Here is a 25125-nt window from a genome sequence, read left to right on the forward strand (position 1 = left end):
TGCAGAGACAAATAAACTGCATTCTGGAGATAAAGAGTAGCCCTTTTTCCTTCGACATCCGGGTACAGCAGCAGCGCAGGGATGTCGGTGAGATTCAATGGAGAGAGACAGAAAGAATCGAAATATCACTCGTATTTTTTTTATTATTATTATTTATTTGTTTTCTTTTTTTTATGTCACATAAAAAAGAAAATATGCGTCGATCGTGCCAGTTTAAAAAAGCTATAAGCATTATATTGACAAATCGTGCTCATATTTTTATTTTTGTGAATGTGAGAGCAACATCACCGCCGTCGGAATGGAAGACTATAAGGGGGGAAATCAAACATGCTTTTCACATTACGCAAGTTTTATGCATTACAAAAGAAAAAGGGTAATACAACAAAAGTATTGTTGTTGTTGTTTATTTATCAACGGGTTTCGGTTGATCAAGAGGAATGGTATGAATTTGAAGAAATTTTTTTTTTTTTGTATTTTCCCGCATCCAAATGAGGAAATGAAAGAATCCGTGCGGGTATAAGTTATGTAACTGACTACATTTCAATTGTGCCGCAAAAGTCAAGAGTAATTTTAAGGAGAAAATAGAAGAAGTAAATTAATAAATTGTGTGTTCAATTTAAAACTAAACTCGTTATATAGTGCTAATAAATATGTAATAAATTTATAATGCTAAAAATAATACATTCAAAGCCGCATTAAATATTGTTTGCAATTGTATAAAGTTTCTATGAATATCCTATATCAAGTTAATGGCGATTTCCTATTGGTCATTTATTCACCATCATTATTTGAATTGTTTCTTCTTCTTTTCCTCTCTGGGGCTATTTCAACGAATCAGTTAAAAATGGAAGAACAATTCAGTTGAACTAGTTGATTGCGTCAAAAACATTTCACAATTTCTGTCCTTGTATTCCACGTAGTGGCATTATTATGCAAATTGCCAACTGGGAAACTTTCTCGTAATTGAATTATGATGACGATGCCATCAGACCAACAATTGCCAACTGGGAAACTTCATGGCTCGCAACAATTTTTCCCTTTTTCTTCGAATAAAAAACAAAAAAAAATAAGTGTGCGGTGTCTTTTTCGAAACGAGCTTCTTTATTCTAATAAGGGAGGAGGAGATATCTTTCAACCGAAATGTTACGGTTGATTGATACGTCTGATAACTCTTCCCGAAACCCCTGTAGCTGCCGACTCCCTCCTTTAGGAACTTTAGTCTTACAGCAGACTGAATTTCCTAGAGAAAATTCGTACATGATTAATCCACACCGTTTGTGATTTTCCGTCTCTCTCAAATTGATAACCGAAAATTGGTCCTGCAACATTGTTTTACGACGGCTTTTTTCTCATGATAAAGAGTCATGACTTCATCACTTTTCCAGTCATTAAATTACGAAAGGGGGTGATGATTCCGGCGATTGGGATGGCAGAGCTACTATATAGCTAAGCTATTCTTTTCAAAAAAGAACTCTAAGCCATGAAGCAACTCATAATAATGATGATGGTAGTTATTATGAAACAGCAATCATGTACCGTTTTCTGTGCTGCTCCGACATTTCTTTTCGGTTATTTTTCTCTCTTCTTGTCAGATATATCTGTAGGGCTCTATGGCCGTGCTGTCTTCCGGCCCTGAAGGGAAAGGGCGGTTTAATTTTCCTTTAAACAGTGCGCTGTGGTTGCCGGTTTCTTATTGGACATTTCTATACAAGCAACAAGCTTTCTTTTGAAAACAAAAATAAGGGTTTTTTCTTCCCCAAATGGTAAACTATACATTGCAACACTACGATAGTATCATCATAATAATATCTCGGATTTTCCTATTGTCATGTTTTGACTTCTTTTTTTGGGATTCACCCTCTATTTTCGACGAAAGCAGCTTTTTTTCTTGGTAATTAACGTTAGCTTCATGATTTCCGTAGTTGGCTGATAACATTTCAATCCGCCAGCAGGGGGAAACAAAAACAACAACCAAAAAAAAAAAAAAAAGGTTGCTGTGGAATTGATGCTCGAAATTTCCCAGACGTGTGTTAACTGGAGCAAAAAGGACTTTGTCGGAGCCCACATTTCTCCGAGTCAGCGACATCACCCGAAAGGAAAAAAATAAAAATAATAATAAAATAATAATAAAATAAAATAAAAAGCCAATTGGAAAATGTGAGAGACGGAAGACTCCTTTTTTATTTAATTTTATTTTTTCCCCAAAAAAAAGTCTACAACGAAAGGGTGAGTATATATATACGTGCATTTAGCAAGATTTGACTACTTGGGTGGTGGTGGTGGTGGTGGTGATGGCCATGGGGCTCAGGTGACCCAGCCGAGAGGTGAAGTGCCTGGGGATGGAGGGAGATGCTTCGCTGAAGAAGAAGGTACTAAGCGACCGTGGTGGCACCACCACATGTAGGAGGTCCAACAGTGATTGGTGGTCACCGACCCACAACCTGGATGCGACTCGACGAAGAAGATGGTGCGGTGGGAAGAAGAGGAACGGGGAGGAAAAGAAAAAATAAAAAGAAGAAGAAGAAGAAAAGAGAGAGAGAGAGAGAGAGTGCGTGCGGCCCCAGCAAAACAGTAAGTAGCTACCGAGCTGCCGGAGCTGCTGGACAGCATATAGCCTTAAAACTGTGCCAACGGCCATTGTACCTTACCTTTTTCTCGTCCGACTCCACTCTATGCACATCCTCACCACAATCGGTCGCGACCGATTCGGTTTTGTTGTTGTTGCCGCGCTCCCCGCTCCGCTCGCACCGACGATAAGTTCTGTCAATCAAATTGCCATCTTTTCCGGGCCCAACGAATTGGTTCCCCCTATTTTTTTTTTGTCACGCGGAGAAGCTTTCCCTTTCACGTTCGATGAACTTCGCGTAAGTTTTTCAGGAGCTTGACACTTCAAAAAAAGAAAAACGCGCGACGAACGGAAAAGTGGTTTTGTTTTTGAATGTTTTCAAGCTTTCCGGCCAGAGACAGCAGCCATCTATAGTGATTCCCGTCATTTTGTTATCCCTTTGAATGAATGTCAGTTAGAAGGAAATCGTAGCGATTTGTAGGTTATATTTACAGTGCCGCGCGTCGCCGTGTGGAATACACCTTTCAAAAGTTACAGTGCTGATTGCTCGCAAGTCACAATACATCACACCCCGTTCTGATGTGCCGGTGAGTTTGACTATATTAATTATTTTGAAACATTTTTCTTATTAAGCGCCCAGTATTATTAAAGAACTATATTGTCACTTTTCTTTGCAAATCTGCTATACTCTGCAAGAGTGTATGATCTTTCTTGTTATAGTCAATCGATCCAAGACAAATCTGATAGTTTCCATCTATGTTTTTTCTAACGGTTTCATGTTTCCTTTTGCGTAGCCGACATTATTGAATGGCCGCCATGACGTCTGAAAGACAGACAAGCTATTGTTTAGCGAAAGAAAAACGTCAAAATATAGTCGGGAAAAGGAAGTTGCGAGTAAGAAAAATGAAATAAAATAAAATAAAAATAAAAATAAGGGGTCTACAGCCAAAGTCAAGCAACTCATCGGACTGAAGCAAAAGCACACGAAACCTGAATGGTCTAGTGAGTTTCTGGCCTGAAGCTTTGAATGGAAAAGCGGCAAGTGATCCCCTTAGTCACTCTGTGTATAGTCCCGGCGAGTTGGCGCAGACGGCGTGGCACCGTCAGAGCGCCGTGCTGGCAGCAGCTAATAGTAAAAAGTCCATATATAGTCAAATCAAGAGCTTTTTTTTTTATTGTTATTTTTCTTCTTCTTGAGGTCAACCACACGACTGTCGATGGTTTCCATATACGCCTCACGAAGCTGGACCACTCCTTTCGCTTAACTAGGCAGACGAATGTAGAACTTTTATTGAAACACACAACAACGGCTATGAGTAATAAGAAATTCGATTCCTATTTGAAAGTGGATTTCGAACATTTTGAGCGATCCAGTTGTGTACAGCCAAAAATAGTTAAGTTGGCCGAAAGAAATATTGGTTTTATTTTTGCGGTCGACAAACCGCGCTCCATCAACATCTTCATTTTCTCACTTTCCTAGGGAAAAAAACGGGTTTTCCTACACGACGATAAAATTTCTAATCTTCGCATTTGTTTATGGTGGGGTCGTTTTTTTAGCAGTCGTCAGTTCCCCGATGACAGTTACCGACCCTTGATTTACATTTACGAAAAGCCCATCGTAATGGCTCTGAAAAGAAATAAACGACCCGGGCTTTGCTACCTCGCTCTCGCAGTCGATATTTTCCCGCAAGTGTGTTGAAGCTGTGCCGAGCTGTATTGTTCTACCTCTAGTCCTTACACTATCGTGAAACTGATGTTACCTGTGGCCAGAAGGAGATATCCTGTTCCATTCATTTTTCCTGTTTCAAATACCCACATAAAAATTTAAATAGCCACCTACTAACTTCCCGTGAATCGTATAGCCTGTGGCACCAGAAAAGGTTTGTCCCCGAAGGGTCTCAGCAGCAGCTCCCTATAATGTTTTGTGAATACAAATGGTAGAAAAGGACGGCGACTTCTTTGGTACTTTGGTAGTAAGGATTATTTGTAGCTTATTCTTTCCAATCAAAAATTTTGCGATATGGGGTTAAATTATTTACCATTGATAAAACCTCAAGCGTGAAATGTTATATCCAAGAGGAACTTTATTATACACTTAATTGCGCTTGACAGTCAATACCAGGGTCTCATTTAAAAAATAATAAGCTTTTAACCACGTTTCCGATACAAATGATTGAGACATGACAGTTTAAAAAGTTCTCATCACGGACAAATGCGTAAAAAAAATTTTTAATTTGACATTTTTATTTCCTAAGATGTGGCCATCACATTCAATTACGTTTTTTCAATGTCAGTTAAAATGTTTCAGATCTTGAGATAACGATTTAAATTACCGTCAAAAGCGTAAATCATTTAATTCAATCTTTAATGCAAATTACACCATCAACGAAAAGTGTTTATCGCAAACGAATTCAAAGTTGTATTCCCATCACGAAAGATTAACATTTGTTTTCCAAATAAAAATTTTGAATTTTGTAATAGTTATTAGAATAATGACAACAATAATGGCAACTTGTTCTCAATTGTTTCCGCCTTCAGATGCCAGTCATGGAAAACCTGATAGCGTGGAAGCCGTTGCGCATGCTGAAGCGACATTATTTGAAACCACACAATCGGCAATGGAATTTACCTTGGTCGTCCTGCTTCTTCCTCTTCGTTTGTGTCATCACTACAACACGCGCTAGCCCGTTGATGCATCAGGCCGTCAACTCAGTTACGGGCAGCGGCGGCGGCAGCAGCGGCGGCGCAAGCGGAGTCGTGGACCTCCAACGCTTTTCGCGTTCTCATTTCGCCTTCTCCTTGGACCTGTACTCGGCCCTGGCCGGCCAAAGCCCGGCCAATAGCGAGGGCGAGGCGGGCAACTTGCTGTTCTCACCTTACAGCGTGTCGACAGCCCTTTCAATGATCTTTCTGGGCGCCGGGGCCGGATCAACGACTTCCCTCCAGCTTCGCTCGGCCCTGCATTTGAACAATTTCAGCTTCAGCGACGTTCACGACTCCTACAAGACTGTCATCAACAAATTGAGCGACCCCTACTACGCCGAAATACTCGTGACCATGAACGGCATCTTTCAACAGGAAGGCATTTTCGTCTCGGAGAAATACAAGCGAGCTCTGGAGGAATTCTACAACGTCCAAATACAGCCAATGGATTTTGTGCGGCATCCGCAGCTGGCCGTTGACAATATCAATTCGTGGGCAAGGAACTTCACCAAGCAGAAAATTCCGCATTCGCTCCGCAAGACGGCAGCGCCAGCGTCCGTTCACCCAGAGCTAGGGATCACCCTGGCCAACGGACTGGCATTCCGATCCCACTGGCTCTTTCGATTCGACCCTGCTTCCACTTTTGACAAGGGACTCTTTTATACTACATCGAAAAAAAGGTGTCTTTGTTCATCTAATGCTAAGAATATCGCCATCTAATTATTAAAAGCCACAAAACTTAAATCTCAATTGCGCTAATATTTATTTATTAATTGCCGTTCAGGTTTGAAATTCCCATGATGGTTGGACGATTCAAAATTCCAGTGGGCTATAGTTCTGACTTGGAGTGCAGGATCGCAGAATTGCCCTTCTCATCTAGGAGGGTTTCTTTTTTCATCATTCTACCGGATGATGTCGATCGAGGAATAACCAAGCTTGAAGCCAACATGACCTCTGATAACATCAAAGCACTTTTCTCTACGCTCAAGGTAATAAATATTAACAGAAATTGACAGAAATTCGTATGTCCCGTAGTTGTCCCGTAGTCCTGTGTTACAAGTGATCTGCGATGTTTTATTTAGGATGAAACAGTGAACATCCGGCTTCCGAGGTTCCGCTTGGAGCAGCAGGAAATTGAGCTGACAAAGACTTTGGCAGCGCTAGGAATTCACGATGTCTTTGACAATGAAGAATCAGATTTAAGCGGCATCTCAAGTGAAAAACTTCACTTAAACCATGTGATTCACAAGTAAGGCAACACAAAAAAAAATTGTGCCGTGTTTTAACTTTAAATTTTACTCGAAATTTTATTAGTAATTCACTTAAAAAAATGAATTTACTTACAGAAATTTTTCATAAAGGCTCATAAGCTCAGCGAATTTTGAATATTCATTATAAAAAAAAAATTATAAAATTTTACTTTTGTAATTTGTGTGATGCAGAACATTTTTGGAAGTGGAAGAAGACGGAATGGCTGAGTCTACAACTTCAGGATTGAATCGATTGGGAGCTTTTGGTGAGAAGTACTTTGAAGTGGATCATCCCTTTATCTTCTTTTTATGGGACTACCACAGTGGTATCCTTCTATTTATCGGAAGAATCACAACTCCGGAGCCTTGGATTAATTAAACATGTGTCTAAATAAATTATGACACTGCAGAGACTTAATATTTTCACGCATCTTTTCCTTGCACATCTATCTCTTATTTTAGTTTGTAGACTGTATGTGCATGTTTCTGTATATACATTTGTTCCACTGTTTCATTTTGTTTAGTTTTTACTAACGAAAGCAGGGCTGTGCAGATCACCAATCAGTGTTGATTACGAATCAGAGCAACCCCCAAAACGAAATAATATTGCGATCGTAAATCAGGATCAAATATTTTCCAGATCAAGATCCGATCAGTAAACGCCATCTATTGTTCATTTATACAAGAACATTTTTGTTTTATTTGTTCACAAAAATCGCGATATTTGAAGCGGTCGACTAGAAAAGGTTTGAAAAAGTTTATCAAATATCATTTCGAAATAGCCGAGCAATTTCAGTGCTACTTCTGGTCTTGTGCAATGGATAGTAATAATGATTATGTGTTTTAATGACTATGACGGATAGATGGCGTATCACAGCGGATTTCTTGAGACTAATCCGATCGCTTATCGCAGCTGGACAATAAATAGGATTCAAAATTATCTATATTGGAGGACTATGGGGCAACGGGACAACGTAAAAATCTGATTGTGAAATAGTAGAGCGGTTTTTACAACGGGATGAAAATGTTCATAACCATTATTAAATACCCACTTGGGCATATCCTCATTACCGGATTTCAATAGGAATTACTCCAGAATAATATTAATTTGAACTGGTTACAATAATGTAAATGCCATTTAATAATTCAAATATAAATCAAGTCCATATGGAATTATCCTACCCAACCCTCTAGTAAACGCGCGTATTTTCACATCATTCACATTTTCATGCATTTAAATCTCCGATCATAATCATTTCAAATTTCAATGTCAATTTGGAATCATGGCTGGATGTTTTAGAAAATCTTACAGGACGATCTCGCATCGCATCGTTTGAACTACACGATTTGTTTCTCGAAAGATGGAAAAACTAAATTTTGTCTTCTTATTAAATCAACACAATTTCCTGGAAAATACTTCATACAGAAATTTCATAGCTGATGAATTTGTTTTTAATATGAATTCATTTTTCCTTTTTAGTTCAATTTTGATAAATCAAAAATTAGTGTACAACGTTTTCGTTTTCCTCAAGCACTTTCGAAATTATGACCTAAATTGCTAAACCAAATACAGAGACAATACAATACATGGTTTTGTTTTCCCAGCGCACAGTACAGCTTCCATCAGTTGAGTTATCCCAGAAACACGAGCTGCTAGTGTGAACACCGGCTCCGTTCTTCTGTACGACCACGCACGTCACTAGAAAGCAAATGGAAATATTCATGGTTAGGTTATGGTATTATTACATCTACCATAGCAATCAAATGAGTTTTCTCTTTAATTTAAAAATTTGATACAAATGTGCAGAGAAAATCTTGTTCCATTGTCGAATGAACAGATTATGAAATCTGACCATTAATTTTACCATGCAAAAGATAACATGATTTAACCACATTTCTTTAATCTACCACCAATATGTTCTTAGTGTCAACCTATTGGATACAATCAATATAATGCATTTTTATATTGCAAAGAACTTACCAATGTATTTAAAGGGTTTCTGCAATTTGACCAAAGATTGTAAACAGCAATCCATTATAGAAGATGACCACTGATTGACTTTATTGTGCAAGTATGTATTTCCTCCAATGACAGATTCAATGGCTTCTTTGATTGCAGCACTGTGAAAAAATATATTATTTTTAACAATGTGTTAATCAATCAGCAAGTTTATCGGAGGGTTAGGAAATTTACTGTATGCAAACAAATCTGTTTTGTTATTTTAAAAGTAGCAACTTAAACACAAATCCTAAAAAGGATGACTCATCAATGGATACTGTGAAATGCATGAGCCTTATTAGGTTGGAATTTAAAATCAAAAATGATAAAAATTGTCTTCTTACCTAACTTCATCAACAACGAACTGACTCTGCAGGACAATGACCGACCAACATAAATGTAAAATAAACATGAGTTAATAAAACATAGAAAAAAATACTACTGTCATAGCCATGGTCATACCTCTTCAGGTTGAGAATTCGGATCTTCCATCATTGTTATTTTTTGTGTGTACTCAAAGAATCAAAGGTATCCTATAAATAGGTTATAACACAAATTTACACTATCATCAATAAATTAGAAAAAAAAAACAACTAAAGATAAAGACTTACGTCAAACGAACGTCAGACTGCTGCCCAGTCAGGCCTTGGTGCTGCAAATGGTCTGTTGCCATGACACCAAATTTAGCAGACAGCTTTTCGAAAACAGTGTGCGATAAGATTGTGTTAAAAGCGTTAAAAGTGTACACAGGTATTTTTACGCAATATTGAAATTTGAGTTACTTTTTCTTTAATAATGGGTGGTAAGGATAAAAAAGGACCAAGAACTAAAGGCAATACAAAGGTATGAAACACAAACTCACTGTCATACATTAAACATCATTATTTTGTATTTTTTTTTTTAGCCTTCCAGTTCTGGAAGAAGTGCAGAACTCCTAGGTCACATCCCTGAATTTGTTGGATTTGGTGGTTTACCTGAAGGATCCTATGTACCCATTGTTGGGATAAATTCTCAAATTGAGGATGCATCATCAGATCTAAATGTTCCAGCAGATTTCCGCCTTAGTCTACGAAAAATGGGAAAGCGTGATTCTATAACAAAAATCAAAGCTCTGCAGGAATTTTCTGAACTCTGCAAACAAAATTCTGTGGACACACTGAAATGTGTTCTGCCGTTCTGGCCAAGAATTTTTTCTCGCCTTGCTGTTGATGGAGATAGAAGAGTGAGAGAATATCTCCATAAATCACATTCACAGTTAACTAGTCAACTTGGAAGAAACATAGCCCCACATTTAAAAGATATGATGGGTGCTTGGTTCACTTCCCAATGTGACACATATGCTCCAGCAGCTTCATTGGCTTCTCATTCACTTAAGACCTGCTTCCCTGGCAACAAACTATTAGATGCAATATCATTTTGTCACAACGAGATCATGGATTATATTAAAGATTCTATTTTCAAAGAAGAAAATCTTCCAGACGAACAACAAGAACGGATTACTATAGGAGGAATCGGTGGTTATTCTCTTTTACTCCAGCAAGTTAAATCCGATGTTATAGAAGCCGAAAAAAATCTGCCGCGTCATACTGAGGTGTGGGAAAATGCCAACCTCTACAAAGTTGTTGAAAAAAGTAAAAGCTTAATCATCAAACAAGCATGGTTTGGCCTAATATACAATTTGGTCCATTATTTACCCAAGGTTGCACAAGGTATGATTTTTCATTATATTTTAATTTTCTGAGTAAAAAATGCTAACTTTTTATTCTGTAACAGACAATTCAAAAAAAATTTTGCCATCTGTTTTCAAGGTAAATTAGAAGAAAAAATATAAATTGAAATTCAATATTTCTTAATAAAGCAGATATTAAATATTCCAGTTTTTGGATGACTCCGAGTCAACATCTCAGTTGGCGCTATGGGAAACTACGTTGAAAATATTGATGACCGTAGAGAATGCTTCAAGTTATGTCAACCTCCCTTCTCATGCGACCCCTAGATTCCTGAATCTTCTTCGAAGCGCTTGTTCTGGAAACGCTAGCAAAATTTGTTCTCTAGTGGTACCTTATGTGCGACTCCTGAGGGACAACAAAAAAACCTCCACCGAAAAAGAAGAACTCGACCGCCAAGTGATTGAGGCACTATTTCAAGGCCTCTTATGCCGCAACATTGCCAACAGTAGTGTAGAGGCTTCTGCTCTATCCTCAACTCTTTTCCAGTTACTGGACTACATAATCGAAGTGACGCAAGATTCTACTCACGTTACTGAACTACTCAAAAACACGGTATTTTGCTTAAAGTTTTCCTAAAACTTCTGTTAAACTTAAATGAATTTTTCATATTCGCAGTTTATACCTTCCCTTGATTTAATGATAAAATCGCAATGCAGCGAATCGGTCGTATCTGCTGTGATTCGTCAAATGTCAACGACTCTAAATTCCTGGTTCAGGACGAAGGAAAAAATAGCAACGGAGTTCTGGGATTTACTAGAGGTTTTTATCAAGACATTGACTGCTCAACCTCCGCAGCCTGAATCCTCATCAGTGTTCAAAAACGTGGCGTTAATCATCTTGGTGTTGATGAATTCTCACTCCAAACTGGACCTCCGCGCAAAAATGACCAAGCGTGTCGTTCGTCTACGGTTTGCTGATGCAAACGCGGAATGCGATAGCAAAGTGCAGGAAGCGTCAGTTGTGCAGCTACCAGAAATGCCTATTCTTTTCAAAGAAAAAGTGGTGAACATGAGCGTAGTTATCTGCAAAGATGCTTTAAAGCGATGTGAAATAGGCGATTGCGACCCTTCTCTGCGTCTTTTCGCTTCTCTGATGGAATGTGAAGATATTTTGCGCGGATTATTGGCTGTTGAAAGCGCCAGTTCGATTGAAAGCATGTTGTGTCTTATCCAGCGGCTGCTTCAAAAATTACGAGATAACAATACCTCTACTTTGTTTCTCTCAATTTTGGATGGTGTGGATAGAGATCTTAGGTTGGTATTTCTAACTTTTTAAAAATGTTATTTGACTGATTGGATATATAATACGTGTTTTATTTTACGGGTGCAGGCACAAGATCTTGGAGGAACTCAGTCTTGACAATTTGACATACATATCCTTGGCCACAACTGCACTTGAGAACTCAAATTTATCCCAGAAACAAGTGGTTTCAGAATGGCTTGAAAGTGCCAACATCGGAGAATTGCTCATTTCCACTACCAGGAGTTTTGGTAACTTCCATAACGAAGACGAAAATTGCGCCGTGTCTTGGAGATTGCTTCGCGCAGCATTTAATGCTAAGAAACTGTCAAGCCGAGGTGGGTAAAATCTCCGCGATAATTAGTTTCAAAACATCTTTCATTAATGCAGTTTATTTCGTTACAGTACATTTGCTTCCAAAAGAACACATAAGTGGTATCATGAATGCGTTCATTGAAATTCTCAGGGATGAGCACATAGAAGAAGATTCCATCGCTTTTGTTATTCAAAAGTTTTCAAACATGTTGAAGCCATCTGCTGCTGAATCAAACTTCCTGTTGGAGTCATCGGATGAATGGCTTGACTCTTTGGTCGACGTTTTGTGCTCTACCAAGCACATCCAACCAGAATCTTTCAGTATGCTATTAGAAATGTGGAAACATGGCGCTAGTTACTCCATCCATTGTCGATGCCAGTCGGCTGTCACTGTAATCAAGCGAAAACTACTTGCAATCCCGGAATGCGGTATGGCTGAACGCTTGGTCGAAGTCTTTCAACATATTTTAGAATTGGAATTACAACAGAATGATCCGGAAGCATTGTGCTTAATAGTACGTCAAGTTTTGCTCACTGATGCCGAATGGACGGGTTGGATGAAAGAAGCGACCTCCTGTGATCTAATGGCGAAAGAAATTATGAGTGGCAATTATTGCCACTTTGTTCCAATCACAAATAACTTTAAGCCTGTTCAGCTCAATAGTTGGGTTGGACTTCTGAACGCTGCATTTGTGGTCTCATCGATTATGGTTCATAACCAGGACACATTTGAGAAAGATCGGACTGAAATAATTCCAAACATTTTCTTCGCATCTGCCGTCGCTGATCTTCTTCAAGAAACCAACAGAAATCGCACGAAGGTATACACTCACAATTTAACAGTCGCAAAATTTTATAGCGTTATTTATAATGTCCTATTACCATTATTTAGGACGCAATGTTAAAAGACATCGAGAAAATGAGTGGAGTGTTGGAAAGCAACGCCAACATTTTGTTATCCAGTTGTTCCACTTCAGAGAAGACGGAAGTAATTAAAAAGACCGTGTTTAACTCCCGCCAGTATCGTTGGATTTGGTGTTTAGTGGCCAGAAAGTTGCAGACCATTTTGCCTCAAAGCTTCGAGGAAAACGAAACAACAGAAGATGTTGTAATGATTTTATCAAGCCTCAGTGATGAAAAATTAAATAGGATCACCTTATCTCAAATCTCCAAGTTGTCCACCCTTTCAACGAACAGCTGGACGGAATCATATCAAATTTTAACCTCTATTCGCTTTCTTTTGGAAAAGTTGAAGGCCAATATCAACAACGACACTATGGATGCATTAATTGAATCGATGAAAATTCTACAATCATGGCAATTGGAACACGACGAAAGTTTTCTTTTTGGTCTTGATTTGAAGAATGTTTCGCGTTCGGGTTCAAGTGTTAAAGCGGTATGGACAGTTATCGAAATAATTCGGCTTTTGTCGACTGTCGTTGAACTTTACCCAGTCAAACTTGTGCATTCCTTGTGGGACTTCATCCTATGTTCGATGACATCATGGTGTACAACACTGGAAGAGAGCTGGGCGGAAGTGTCTTCTTCCAACCTAAATACCAATCCATTTTTGCTTTCGTTTACTGTAGCTCTCAGTCGTTTGATTCAGAGCTGTGGAACCCTTATGGCTGATGTCGAGCAGAAGAAAGAAGAATTAATCTCTGCTATTCCTCCCAACTTAGTTTCAGAATGGAACGATGTGTTTTCTGACGCAACTTATAATGCTGTATTGCCAATCTTTCTTCGACTGTCCCGAAACAACCCTTCCCATCTTTCGGCCTTCTATTTGATGGAAACTTTGGCACTGTCTGTTCGCCATGCGCCTATGAAAGTTGTTCAACCTACTGCAGAAAAACTGTCATCTCTCCTTTTAGCTAAACATTCGGCTATTCAATTTGCAGCTCACGGATTAATTATTAAGTATTGTAACCATTTCACCATATTTTTTCAATAATTCAAGAATTCTGTTTTTTTTAAATTTTTTATTAAGATTACTCCCAGAAATCACGTCTACAGAATTGGCAAAGTCCAAAGAAGAGGTGGATGGCGATGAAGAAAAAACCGAACGACCCCCTCCTCAGGCACTCTTGCTTCCGTTAGAAAAAGTCGCTTTGGAGGATCTCGATGAACTTCGTTGCGGTGATTTGCACACCACTGAACCTTACAGCGAAGAATGTACTCAACTGATAGGCTACTTCTTGGGCTGGGATGTGATTCTTCGCTTATGCGGATGTTCGAGCTCTGAGTTGCGCTATCAATATGCTTCGTATTTGAGTAACTCCAATCACATTTCGCGGCTGATGAACATCTTATTCTGCATCATACCACACGCCAGCTTTCAGCAACAAGCAGATTTGGAAATAGAATTTTTGCCTAATGTTGTATTAACAGAGAAGGTCATCCAAAATATGGCTGTAATGGTATATTCTTCTGCTCTGAGGCATCTTCCTGCCGTTGTCAGGCGATGGTGCAACAATGCTGACAAGCGAACGGCAAGCTTAGTTGAGAAATTTACTTCGCGGTAAAATATTTTATATCCATCGTCAACTATTCTTGAACACTGATTTTCTTTTACATTGCAAAAGGTGTGTTAGTCCGGTTTTGTGTACATTAGACTTGCAGTTTTGCAGCAAAACCTGGGATAACATGACTGTCCGCGTACGACCCACAGCAAGAGAAGTCATCGCCACATACAAACTAAATGAAGAAGGTTCCATGGAACTGATTATGCAGTTACCTGCTAATTATCCTCTGGGTAACATTGTGGTGGAGACCGGAAGAAAAGTGGGAGTAACTGCAAGTCAATGGCGGAGCTGGATATTACAGTAAAGATTTCCTTAATTAAATTTTATTTTATTTTTTCTAAATGTTCTTTTGCTTTTTAGGTTGCAGACTTTCTTGATGCAACAGGTTTTTAAATATTTTTATTTACATCCATTGAATTTTGAGACTTATATACATTTTATCATATTGTAGAATGGATCGATTTTGGACGGCCTTTCCTTGTGGAAAAGAAATGTTGACAAGAGATTTGAAGGCATTGAAGAGTGTTGTATTTGCTATTATGTTTTGCACGGTTCGAATTATCAATTGCCAAAATTGAGTTGTCGAACATGTCGCAAAAAATTTCATGCCCATTGTCTCTACAAATGGTTCAGCACCAGCAACAATTCTACATGTCCTTTCTGTCGTAATTTGTTCTAGAAAACACACCGTGCACCGTTTCCTGGTGCACACATTTATAAAGGATCCAAACTCTAAAGCAAAGAAAATGTATTTCATGTAAAGTGGAAATACAAAAATGTAAGGTTAAGGTTATAAAAATAGGGCGGTAGTCTTCTTCAGACATTTATCTATGATTATTAATGAAATACAAACAATGGAAGCAACAGTATGCTGGAAGTTGTTCAGTCCAAGACTCAGTAATGGAAACATCAATTTTCAGTGAAATCGAGCCACGAAAAATACTTGGGAGTAATAAGGCACAGTATCACTTAAAAGAAAAAGGAATATGGCAATTAGCTTTGAACGTAATTCATGCATTATTACAAGACAGTTTTCAAGAAACCGAGCCAAGTTTGAAACATCAGTCATGATTGTACAAGATTGTTAATGTTACTCGTCCGTGTTCCTAAAAATCTAAATCTATCAGCTCGCATACATTTTTTCAAAATTGAGAAAAAGGGGCGGAATATAAAAAAGAGGACGGAAATTATGAAATGAATTGCGTTATTAATTGCTGCCAGGATAAGTCTACACGTGAACTTCTTGTTCTTCTGGTTTGCTAAGGATGTGGGTATACTGACCTCGATGAAAAACTTTCTCCCACAAAGCCACGGTTCTAGCGCGAACGTTGGTAAAGTTCATGTACCCGATTATTAAAATCAATGAAGTCATCAAAAATAAAAGAATTCCAAGCAGAACTGTGGTTCCTTGATATTCCTGAAAAAAAGTTTAAATAGTTAATACAGACAAGGACACAGCTATGAAAGGAACTATAATAAGAAAAGTATGGAATATATGGTTGCTGATTCAGTCAATTACTCACTTGTTTGGGGGCATAAGCACATTGAATCTGATGCACATTATACAACTGCTGATTGATGTTAGAAACTGGAAAACCATCATAGCAACTAAATCCATATGTTAAAAAAATATTATCATCAGGTAATATTCTTGCTATAAAATATCACAATTTATCACCTGTAGGACTCCTTTTCAAGTACATCAACCTTAGTAGTCCGAAGCCAATTTAAGAGATCAGCAATTTGGCAGTCACATATAAAAGGATTGCCCTGAAAAAAAAAAAAAATTATTAATAGCTGAAATTAATTAGAAAAATATTTAATTCAAGTTACCATTAAATCTAATTTTACTCCTAGACCTTGTTCAGGTAACTCTTCAAATTTTGATAAAGTATTATTGGATAAGTTATGGATTTTGTTATTCCTCAGATCAATAAATCTAAGATTTTGAATGCAGCCAACATTAAAGTTCATTTCAGAAATGTTATTATCTCCAAGTTGAATATCCATCAGTGATGGTAAACTGCAGAAGATATTTGGATTTTTGATAGACCAAATTTCATTTTGTTCTAAATGAACTTTAGATAGTTTTGTCAAATTAGAACCAACAAAGATTTGTTCTAAAGCAACCAAATACTCTTTGGAGTCTACACTCTCTGAAAATGCATTTGTCAGATGAAGAGATTCTAGGTTGACAAAGTTTGAGAAGATTCTAGGATGTGTCTTGTCTCCTGTGATATTTAGCTGATTGTGATTTAAAATGAGTGTCTTAACATTTCTGACATGGTGATAGGTTTTTCCTTTAATTTCTTTTATATTGTTGTTAGTCATATCAATTACTTCTAAATCAGGGTAGTCATTCATTTTCCCAAATACATTCCATGGCATACTAGTGATGTTGTTTCCTAAAATGAAAATAAATGCTAAAGTTGGTGAATTTAAAATTACAGGTAAACAAATTACCTGTGAAAATTACAACTTCAGTTTGTATTGGCAATTTTTCAAGCATGGCAGCATCATTGAATTGTGTGTTGGTACAATTTACCAAAAACCTTGGCTTGCCATTGTAATTTGCTTTTCCACAAATACATCGATCTCCGAAATCAGGCGGACAAGTTACAGCGGAAGAGAATTTGATTATTGTCATAATCAAGAAAACATAAATAAAAGGTGCTGGTTTCTTGGAACACATTTTTGTTTTGGATGTGTGGGATGCTAACTTTGATTTGTGTTATGAACAAACTAAAAATTTGAATGTATCACACTTTCCTTTAGCTACATGTATGACAGTGAACTGTATAATACCACTAGAACTTACTTTAAGACCTTATATTGACAGAACAAGGAAACACGGAAACACCCACGTCTCAATCTCTATCATATGCATATACAGTCATGGCCTACTTAATGGTTAAGGCCTGTAAACTTGAATCCTGCCCCATGAAGGCGAGAGGATCTGCCAAATTCCCTATCCTTTCCCCGGGCAAGAGCCAATCAGACGAAAAATGGAGGCTACAACTTCGCCATCTGTCGTTCAATACTGCTATCTCGTTAGAATGGTTAGGTAGCTAGATATAATAAATTTTTCTTCAGAGTCGATCGTCGAAGTCATAGCAGTGGTAGCCGTATGGATAGCAATGTCAGCTACCACACCACGGCGCGGCGTTCAATTCTCGGTTGGGAGGTATCTTTTTAATTTGCAGTTTATAACAAAGGTTGTGTTTCACGGAATAATTTATTCGAAAAATTTTGCTGGAATTATGCACATGTCCTTTTTATCCTATTTAGTCGTTTTCCTCAACATCTGCTGTTGAACTTAGTAGGAAAAACGCATTTCGTGGCATCTAACAATTTGTTATTTAGTTTACAACGAAATTTACATCTTAAAACACCAGATGGCGAAGTTGTAACCTCCATTTTTCGCCTGATTGGCTCTCACAGGGACAGGGCTAGGGAATTTGGCCACGCCTCTCGCCTTCATGGCAGTGGATACAAGTCTACAGGCCTTAACCATAGAGTAGGCCATGATACAGTATGTCAGTATACACATTCCTAACTTTACATATGAAAAGAACGATAGCAGGATACTTACTTAAATGTGAAAGCGGAATGGTGGAATGGAATATACTAAAAGGCGGATTCGAGGCGGATAAGTCATTTAATTTTCACTTCGATCGTTCCACCAAGTAGATTGCTTACTTACTGCCCTCCGCCCCTCCCGAATTCTGAAATTTAAATAAAGCGGAAAAATAAAGATAGATATAATAGAAGAAAATATAAGATAGTAAAAAAAAACTATTTCCGATACCAATAACGGTAATCGAACGAAGTATGAGGTACGATACACGAAAAAGTATCGGTACGATAATCGCCGATCCTTTTTACAGCATTGCCAAATTAGTTTTTGGTTTAAATTTTAAAAATTACAAACTTGCAACAGGCCAACAGCAGAGCTATAGACTTATATATTAGGGTAAAAGTAGTCCAATTTTCAGAGATTTTAGGGTGGGGCCTGTCAGAATTTGTGAAGTGCAAACGTTAAAAAGAGCCATCTAGGCTCTAAAAAGTAGCTGGGCATAGTAGCTGACACACTCACTGGAGGCGCTTTTTAAAGTTTCCAAATCGGACTACTTTTACCCTAAAACCGGGATAGGGAAGAAGAGCTTTACAAGCTGAACAACAGTCTTCATTTTCGGATTTTTCGCGTCATATTGAATTTCGCATTTGGGAATTGAAAACAGATTTTTTGTTTCGGCCCTTTCTAGTCCCTTTCCCCCCCCCCCATTTCCACCCACGCCGAGTTGTCGCCCTCTCATAAGCGCGCGTTTCCTCTGTTCGACAGAGAAAAAGGCGTGCGGGGTGGAAATGGGGAGGGGGAAGAAAGGGACTTTTTGTTTCGCCACGGGTACTCTGCAAATGTGGAGAAATTTTCACGGAACGTGGGGCACATGTATAGTATCCCTGCTTAGAAGCTGAGACAGCCGCTAGGTGGTTCTTACGAGTATTATTATTATTACGAGGTTATCCTGCGTAGAACCCCTAGCGGCTGTCCCAGTTTCTACGCAGGAACCTGTACCTGTAAACAGTGCTTCCACGGCAGAGGCTTGGACTATCCTCACAACATTGCCAAATTATCCGAAATTATCCTTTTGCTCAGTCGTAATTATCCTAAAATAATCCGGTCCTTTTTTTGGTTTTCTTATTTGTATTTAGTTACATTTTACCATTTTGTATCAATTAGCATACAAATAGGAACACACGGGGGGGGGGAAGAACACAAAAAAATCTGAATTGAATATAAAATGCTGCATTGTGCACGAAATGCCATTATTTCTTATTGCTTGTCTTTCTCATCGCTCGTCCGCACCGGTTGGTTGACTAGTTGTGTCCCCAAGCGTTTTGTTCGCACGCACTTGCAGTACTCGTTGAACGAGCTCATCTGGAAATTGGACTGAGTGTGATTTTGTATCAGTATTCTTCATGAAGTACTTCATACGCATCAATCCCAGGATTGTGTCTTCCTTCAAAGCGCCTCGATGATCAGTTTTGGTCAGCTTCAAAAAGCTAAACAATCGTTCCGCGATCGCGTTGCTGTAAGGGAGTGAAAACAAGTAGGACACTACCACCGACAGATTGGGAAATATGCATGCAGTTGAACATTTCAAGTTGAAGACCAAGAGCCAAAAGGTTTTCGCAGACAAAATTTTGAGATCATCTTCGGTTTGCAAACCAAGTTCATTGATGGGCATCACTGAAAGGGATCGCCATTCAGTCTCAGTTTTCGATGAATCACAGCTGTTGTGTAGGGCTGGAAATCGGGCGAAAACTGCGGCAAGCGTTTGCGGGTTCCGGTCCCTCACATTTTGCGGGATGAGCATCTGCAGAATGGAATAAAAATCCGCGCTGAAATCAAACCTCTGCTGGAGTTGGAGGATGGCTTTGATGTAAAAACTCCTACAGATTTTCTGACAGGACTCCAAATCTGAAGGCGACAAGTGCTTGAATCCCTCCACGTTATCTGGACCTATATCAAAAGATTATTTTGGCAATGAAACTTTACAGAACTATTATTTAATAATAATACCTAAATAAATCTTGTTCAGTGGTTGATATTTACTAGCAAGCCAAGGGTCGATCTTGGCCGGGCTTGTAGCCCTTGTGTAGTCCAACAGCATGAAGTTGCTTGCAAAATCCTTGATGAGTGCACCGACCCTTTCTTCGAGCTCGTGAAGAAGAGGAGATTCAGATTGGAAGACCGTGTTGAACTCCGTGAGGCAACCAAGGGCATAGTTGAGGAAGTTAAAGAAAGGCTCTGTTTGCGGATGCTTCAAGTAAGTTAAGATGTCGATCGCCGACTTGCTTTTGTCGTCTGTAACCTCCGCCGTAAAGTACAAAATCAATGGTTGGAGCTGCCCAAGTAAGCGTTTCACACAATTATGAAGAGATAGGCATCTTGTCTGGCCAGGGCTAAGGATGACGTGCTTTTCCACTTGAGGAAACTCTTGAAACTCCTTAAAACTTCTTCTTTGGGCGCTGCTTCGGGAGAAATGAGCAAAAATTGCCTTCATAGTAGTCTCAAGTTCTTCCGGAAATGCCTTGACGGCGTAGTTTGCAACCAAATTGCAAGAATTTTTTTAGCGATGTATAGCAGTGTCGGCAATGTGAACTTGCAAGTGGCAAAGCAGCAGTGATGCACGTTGACGTCGTTGACGTCGGCTTACCAGAAGGTCGGACACTAAGCCATCTTATCATTTAGATCCTTGTCTTTTTCACGAGTTGGCAAAGCTGGCAGGATTCCCGCGTACATTCAAGGTCCCAGAATTTTCGTAATAATGATGTTGTCGGATTTGTATATCTCGGTGTCCATGACCTTGTTCTCCATTGTCATGAGGAAACTATACGGCTCCTTTTCGTAGTCGGTCAGCTTCCGTGAAAGATGCCTGTCGCACATTAGTTTCAGCGTTCTTCAAAACATATGGTGTTTTTTTTTGTATATTTTTTTAAAGTTTTATTGTCAGGTTTAAGGTTAGCAACGAAATACAAAATATTTATGGAGGATTTTATCATCGCCAGATAATGAAAAAAATAGTTTCCCCATCTGGCCCGCCGTACGAAAAGTCTAGCTAACAAATTACTAACTTTTGCTACCCCTTTAGGATGCTTTTAGCTGTTTGAAATCAAGCATAGAAACTTAAAATACGGAGCTCCGTTTTTATGATCTAACTGTAGCTAAGAAAAAGAAGCTAAAAAAGGCTACTGTAGGGAATAGGCTTCTACTAGCTATTATTTATAAACCTATTTATGGGCATCCATGCAATTGCAATTTCCTAGCTATTCTTAGGTACTACCAGTAACTACTATAACTTAGCTAATTCTTTCAATTCAATTAAATGAAAGAAAATAAAGAACCAAACCAAATAAAACGGAATCCTGTTAGTCTGTTACTCGATCTGTTTTATTTTGTAAAGATAACTTGTACACAAGTGACAGGATATAAAAAACAAGATACAAAAATCAATCAGACACTAAGAATATATAAACAATTAGTTAGTTAGGATTTCAAAACATTTGGTTCAAAACAAAGTGTGACTCACTTCCACACTTTCCGTAGGAAAGTGCCGATTCAAAATGCTTTTTCATATCATCGTGTCACAATCTTCGTCCAGCTTCGTTAACTGATTAGAAGAAGGGCTTTGAGAAATTGTGCTGACCCTGACTGTACGTGATGGCGAAGAAACCGCTGTTTCAATTATCGATTTGAGACAAATCAAACCATATTTTAGACCTAGAAAAAAAATGTTTGTGTTATTAAACACCATAAAATTAAAATATCGATACTGACTTAATTTCACCTTTGACAATGACATCAGGATTGGACTCCTTTAAGGCTAGAATCTCGTTGTCCCTTTCAGCAATAACATCATTTTTCTTCGACAATTCTTCAATGAAGAGATCTCTTTCATGATCAAAGTTTAGCTGCGAGTCACTCATTTCTTTTCTGAGTACACAAATAGTTCCCAAAAGATCCTTTTTAGTCTCGCATCAAATGTCTGTTTGCTGATGACATCCTTCCTCATCATCTGAAACAAGTCAAATTAAGTTAGCCCTTTTCATTAATGTTTGTACAGGTACATTACCACTAAAGTTAAGAATGATTGCTTTCGGAGTTGCCATGCTATCATTCTCTTTAGAAGTACTGGTGCTTCTGTTTGGTCGACTTGACAATTCACAACCTTCACTAGGCCAACTAAAGAAAAATTTTTCAAGTATACCATACCATTTTTTACAAGTATAAATATAAATCATACCTCACACCAATTTCAGTCTTTTCGTTTCTTGCTTTTTCGACAAACTTGAGTTTGTCTTTCTGTGACTTAGCTTGGAAATTTATGGGAATAGTTATTGATTCCAAATCCCAAATTTTTTGTATCACAAAATTCAAAAAGAAAAACAGCAGGGAATCCTTTTCCATTTTAAAACTAAAAATAAAAGTGCAATAAACTAAATATGAAATGATTTTGTGTTCAACTGGCATTTCTGTAATAAAGGTCAAACAACTAATTCACAGAAGAATAACAATTGAAAATTCAATATAGTACTTATACTCAATTCATTCTTGGTATACGTAGGGTTTCCTCCATAAAATTGCTTTTCACAAAAAAGCTCATAGTTGCTGTAGTTTTCTTGGTGGTCCAACATCCTTTCAAGGAGGTCTAACTGTATTGGCATGTTGAGAAAAGTTCCACATGAGAGGGTACTTCACCACTACATTTCCGATTCATTCCCTTTTCCAGCTCATTCCTAGATTACATCAAATTTGATTTATATAAAGCATAAAAAGACTCAATATTAAAATATACCTGATGCGTGATTGATGCGCTCCTTTAAATTAGAAAATAAAACCTTTAAGTCAACCACAACAGCTCAGCCGAATGAGATGGGTAAGCTGAATCGCCATTTGAGATTAATTAACAGCAAAATTAGGGAATATAAAAAAAACCTTGAAATAATAATACGAATAATTTCATTAATAATTACTTTAATTAGAGTTTTATTCTGAAATTAAGGGGGAGAATTTGGCATTGAATATGAAAAAGAATCGTAACAAAAAGAATACATGGCAGTGTTGCTAAGAAGACGAATATAGCAGACAAGGGCTGGTGATGACGAGAAAAGTGTCTGTATTTCGTTGCTACCAACGGCGCACCATATTAATGGGCGGTTTTCTAAAAGTAGCTTACCTTCCAAAGTGGCTTCAGAAGAGTAAACACGGTCGGTCGGAAAGTGTTCCGGATGTTTCTGAGCAATTGATTTATTAATAATTTAACCCCAAACAGGGGCTGAATGGGCAAGGGGGAAGATAGGTTAGCATTCAGATGACTTACACTGATTTATAAAAGGAACGTATCAAAGTTTTTTTAGTACAAGAAAATTGAGAATACAGTAATACGCCTGAGATAACTATGTGCCAATGTCTTAGGCGGAAAAACACATGATACAAAACTTTGCATCAAAATATAACAGGAAATCAATTCAATTGACATACCTGTAGATAATAGAAACACAAAAGTGTCTTCAAACCCCGATATCATCTATGGACAATCACGAACAGTTCAGATGAGAACGAGGAAGAAAGAATGAAAGCTAAGAATCTAGCGTGGTTGACAGACGATGTTGACTGACAGTTAAGTGGGAGGAAAACAGAGGGAGGGAAATTGTTCCAAGTTTCAGATGTTCTGCGTTTCCTTGCAGCAAACTGAATCTACATTAAAAGGGGGTGGCTTTGGGTGTTGGTTGGTGTTGTTCACTTCATGTGCAATGCCAGTCTTTGACCGTGAGTACATTACTGAATTAAACAGTTGTTAATTTCGGTAGTTAAAAAGTAATGATTGGTAGGGAATGCTTGTAGTTACCATTGCTTTTTTATAATAGCAGTCCTCTGATGATAGTGTCGATCAAAATTGGCAGCATGCAACGTCACCGATTTCCCCTCTCAGAAGACGCCTCACCTGTCGTTGTATCCAGTATTATCCAATGCAGGGGGAGCCGATGCAGTATGAGCCAATGCAGCATGAACGAATGCAGCGGGAGCCAATACAACATGAACAAATCCAGCGGTAGCCAATACAGACTCGAGTTGCCTACGAAGCTCTTTATTTTCATTTAAGATCTGCTGAAAACCGATTTGCGCAGAAGGAAAAAAGGCAATGAAGTGATTTATGACGAGCACATAAAAACATCTCCAATATTAGATTATTAGTTATAGATTAGAATTTAAGACTAGATATTAGATAGGGGGTGTATTATGAGAGGGTCAAAGCTTCAATCAAGAGGTAATGAGGCCCTGGGTTCAAATCCCTGCTGAACTCGTCATAAAAATGTTAGAAAGCTCTCAATAGTGGCAGCACGCAAAAAAAGTTTCTTGAATGCTTTCAAGAAACATGACGTTAAACATACTGTGATGTGTATCAATCACATCGTGATAAAGTTTTCGTTACGGTAATGGTTTTCGTAAATTGTTAAACTTAACGGCCCATCACTACAATTAATGGAGTGATATACCGGCAGCCCATTAGGTGACGTTGCAGTGTCTTATTTCAAGGGTAGTGTTTTGGCAGAAATTGTGATGGAAACACTGATTGTGAGTGCCAAAAAATAGCTTGTACTAGAAACAGCAAATATCTGAGAACAATACCCAGTACCTCAATAAGATAATTCAAATCAGACACAGCAAACACTATTTTCCCAATAAACAACCGAATTGTAAAACCCATGTGTTCCCTCAAGTATCTTTGTAAGTAATCGGAAAAGGAATTTCACAACACGAAAAAAAACGAGGAAAAGCGAAACTTGACGATCACTACAAGACTTACCACTTAATGACAACTTATATTACAACGTATATTTCCATTTACATTTTTTACATGACAAATGAATTGGAGAAAATTTACTGGACTACCTGAAGGATATTGAGAAGCATTGGAAATGCGAGGCAAAATACAACGTTTAAGATTGCGACTGTAAGCACCATCACATTTTTTGGAGTTGTAATTTGTTCTTTCTTCATTGCCTAAGTATGGATTATGTGGCGAATTTTGTTCTTTGGTGTCGCTGACCAGAGAGGAAAAGTTTAGACTTTTTCAATAAAAAAAAGAGAAAGAAAAAAATGTTTGACGAGATGCTAGGCATATTTGATTCGTCGATGAAATTTTCATTTTTTTGTCAGGAAACTCATTTGAAGAAAAAGTAAAACCACTTTGGTCAGTACTTGAATTCAGTTCACCTCTTCGTCACTAAA

General features: G+C 38.2%; 4 protein-coding genes across 5 annotated transcripts; 2 read left to right on the plus strand and 2 right to left on the minus strand.

The window, feature by feature from the left end:
* The first annotated feature begins 2550 nt into the window (after nt 1-2550).
* LOC124208646 (leukocyte elastase inhibitor-like) lies at nt 2551-7033 on the plus strand. The gene is made up of 5 exons (XM_046606494.1): nt 2551-3153; nt 5105-5949; nt 6054-6258; nt 6352-6518; nt 6712-7033. The coding sequence occupies exons 2-5, from the start codon at nt 5105-5107 to the stop codon at nt 6896-6898; spliced, it is 1404 nt and encodes a 467-aa protein (XP_046462450.1). The 5' UTR covers nt 2551-3153; the 3' UTR covers nt 6899-7033.
* A 931-nt stretch (nt 7034-7964) lies between these two features.
* Nucleotides 7965-9240, minus strand: LOC124208648 (dynein light chain Tctex-type 1-like). The gene is made up of 5 exons (XM_046606497.1): nt 9130-9240; nt 8981-9051; nt 8863-8888; nt 8501-8640; nt 7965-8218 (listed from the first exon to the last, which is right to left on the minus strand). The coding sequence occupies exons 2-5, from the start codon at nt 9011-9013 to the stop codon at nt 8070-8072; spliced, it is 348 nt and encodes a 115-aa protein (XP_046462453.1). The 5' UTR covers nt 9014-9051; nt 9130-9240; the 3' UTR covers nt 7965-8069.
* LOC124208644 (E3 ubiquitin-protein ligase listerin-like) lies at nt 9221-15607 on the plus strand. The gene is made up of 12 exons (XM_046606493.1): nt 9221-9361; nt 9423-10227; nt 10292-10326; nt 10396-10800; nt 10864-11501; nt 11578-11825; nt 11893-12623; nt 12695-13722; nt 13793-14323; nt 14388-14627; nt 14688-14712; nt 14779-15607. The coding sequence occupies exons 1-12, from the start codon at nt 9314-9316 to the stop codon at nt 15004-15006; spliced, it is 4962 nt and encodes a 1653-aa protein (XP_046462449.1). The 5' UTR covers nt 9221-9313; the 3' UTR covers nt 15007-15607.
* On the minus strand, nt 15059-18017 carry LOC124208647 (trophoblast glycoprotein-like). Of its 2 annotated transcripts, XM_046606496.1 has the most exons (7): nt 17920-18017; nt 17146-17201; nt 16791-17069; nt 16161-16732; nt 16006-16097; nt 15851-15935; nt 15059-15744 (listed from the first exon to the last, which is right to left on the minus strand). In XM_046606496.1, exons 3-7 carry the CDS (start codon nt 17017-17019, stop codon nt 15556-15558), a joined length of 1167 nt encoding a protein of 388 aa, XP_046462452.1. In that variant the 5' UTR covers nt 17020-17069; nt 17146-17201; nt 17920-18017; the 3' UTR covers nt 15059-15555. The 2 variants fall into 2 exon arrangements, with proteins under 2 accessions (XP_046462452.1, XP_046462451.1); XM_046606495.1 differs by lacking the exon at nt 17920-18017 and having other exon boundaries at nt 16791-17201.
* Nucleotides 18018-25125: the final 7108 nt, after the last annotated feature.

The sequence above is a fragment of the Daphnia pulex genome, chromosome 12 (genome assembly GCF_021134715.1).
Source record: "Daphnia pulex isolate KAP4 chromosome 12, ASM2113471v1".
Taxonomy (NCBI): domain Eukaryota; kingdom Metazoa; phylum Arthropoda; class Branchiopoda; order Diplostraca; family Daphniidae; genus Daphnia; species Daphnia pulex.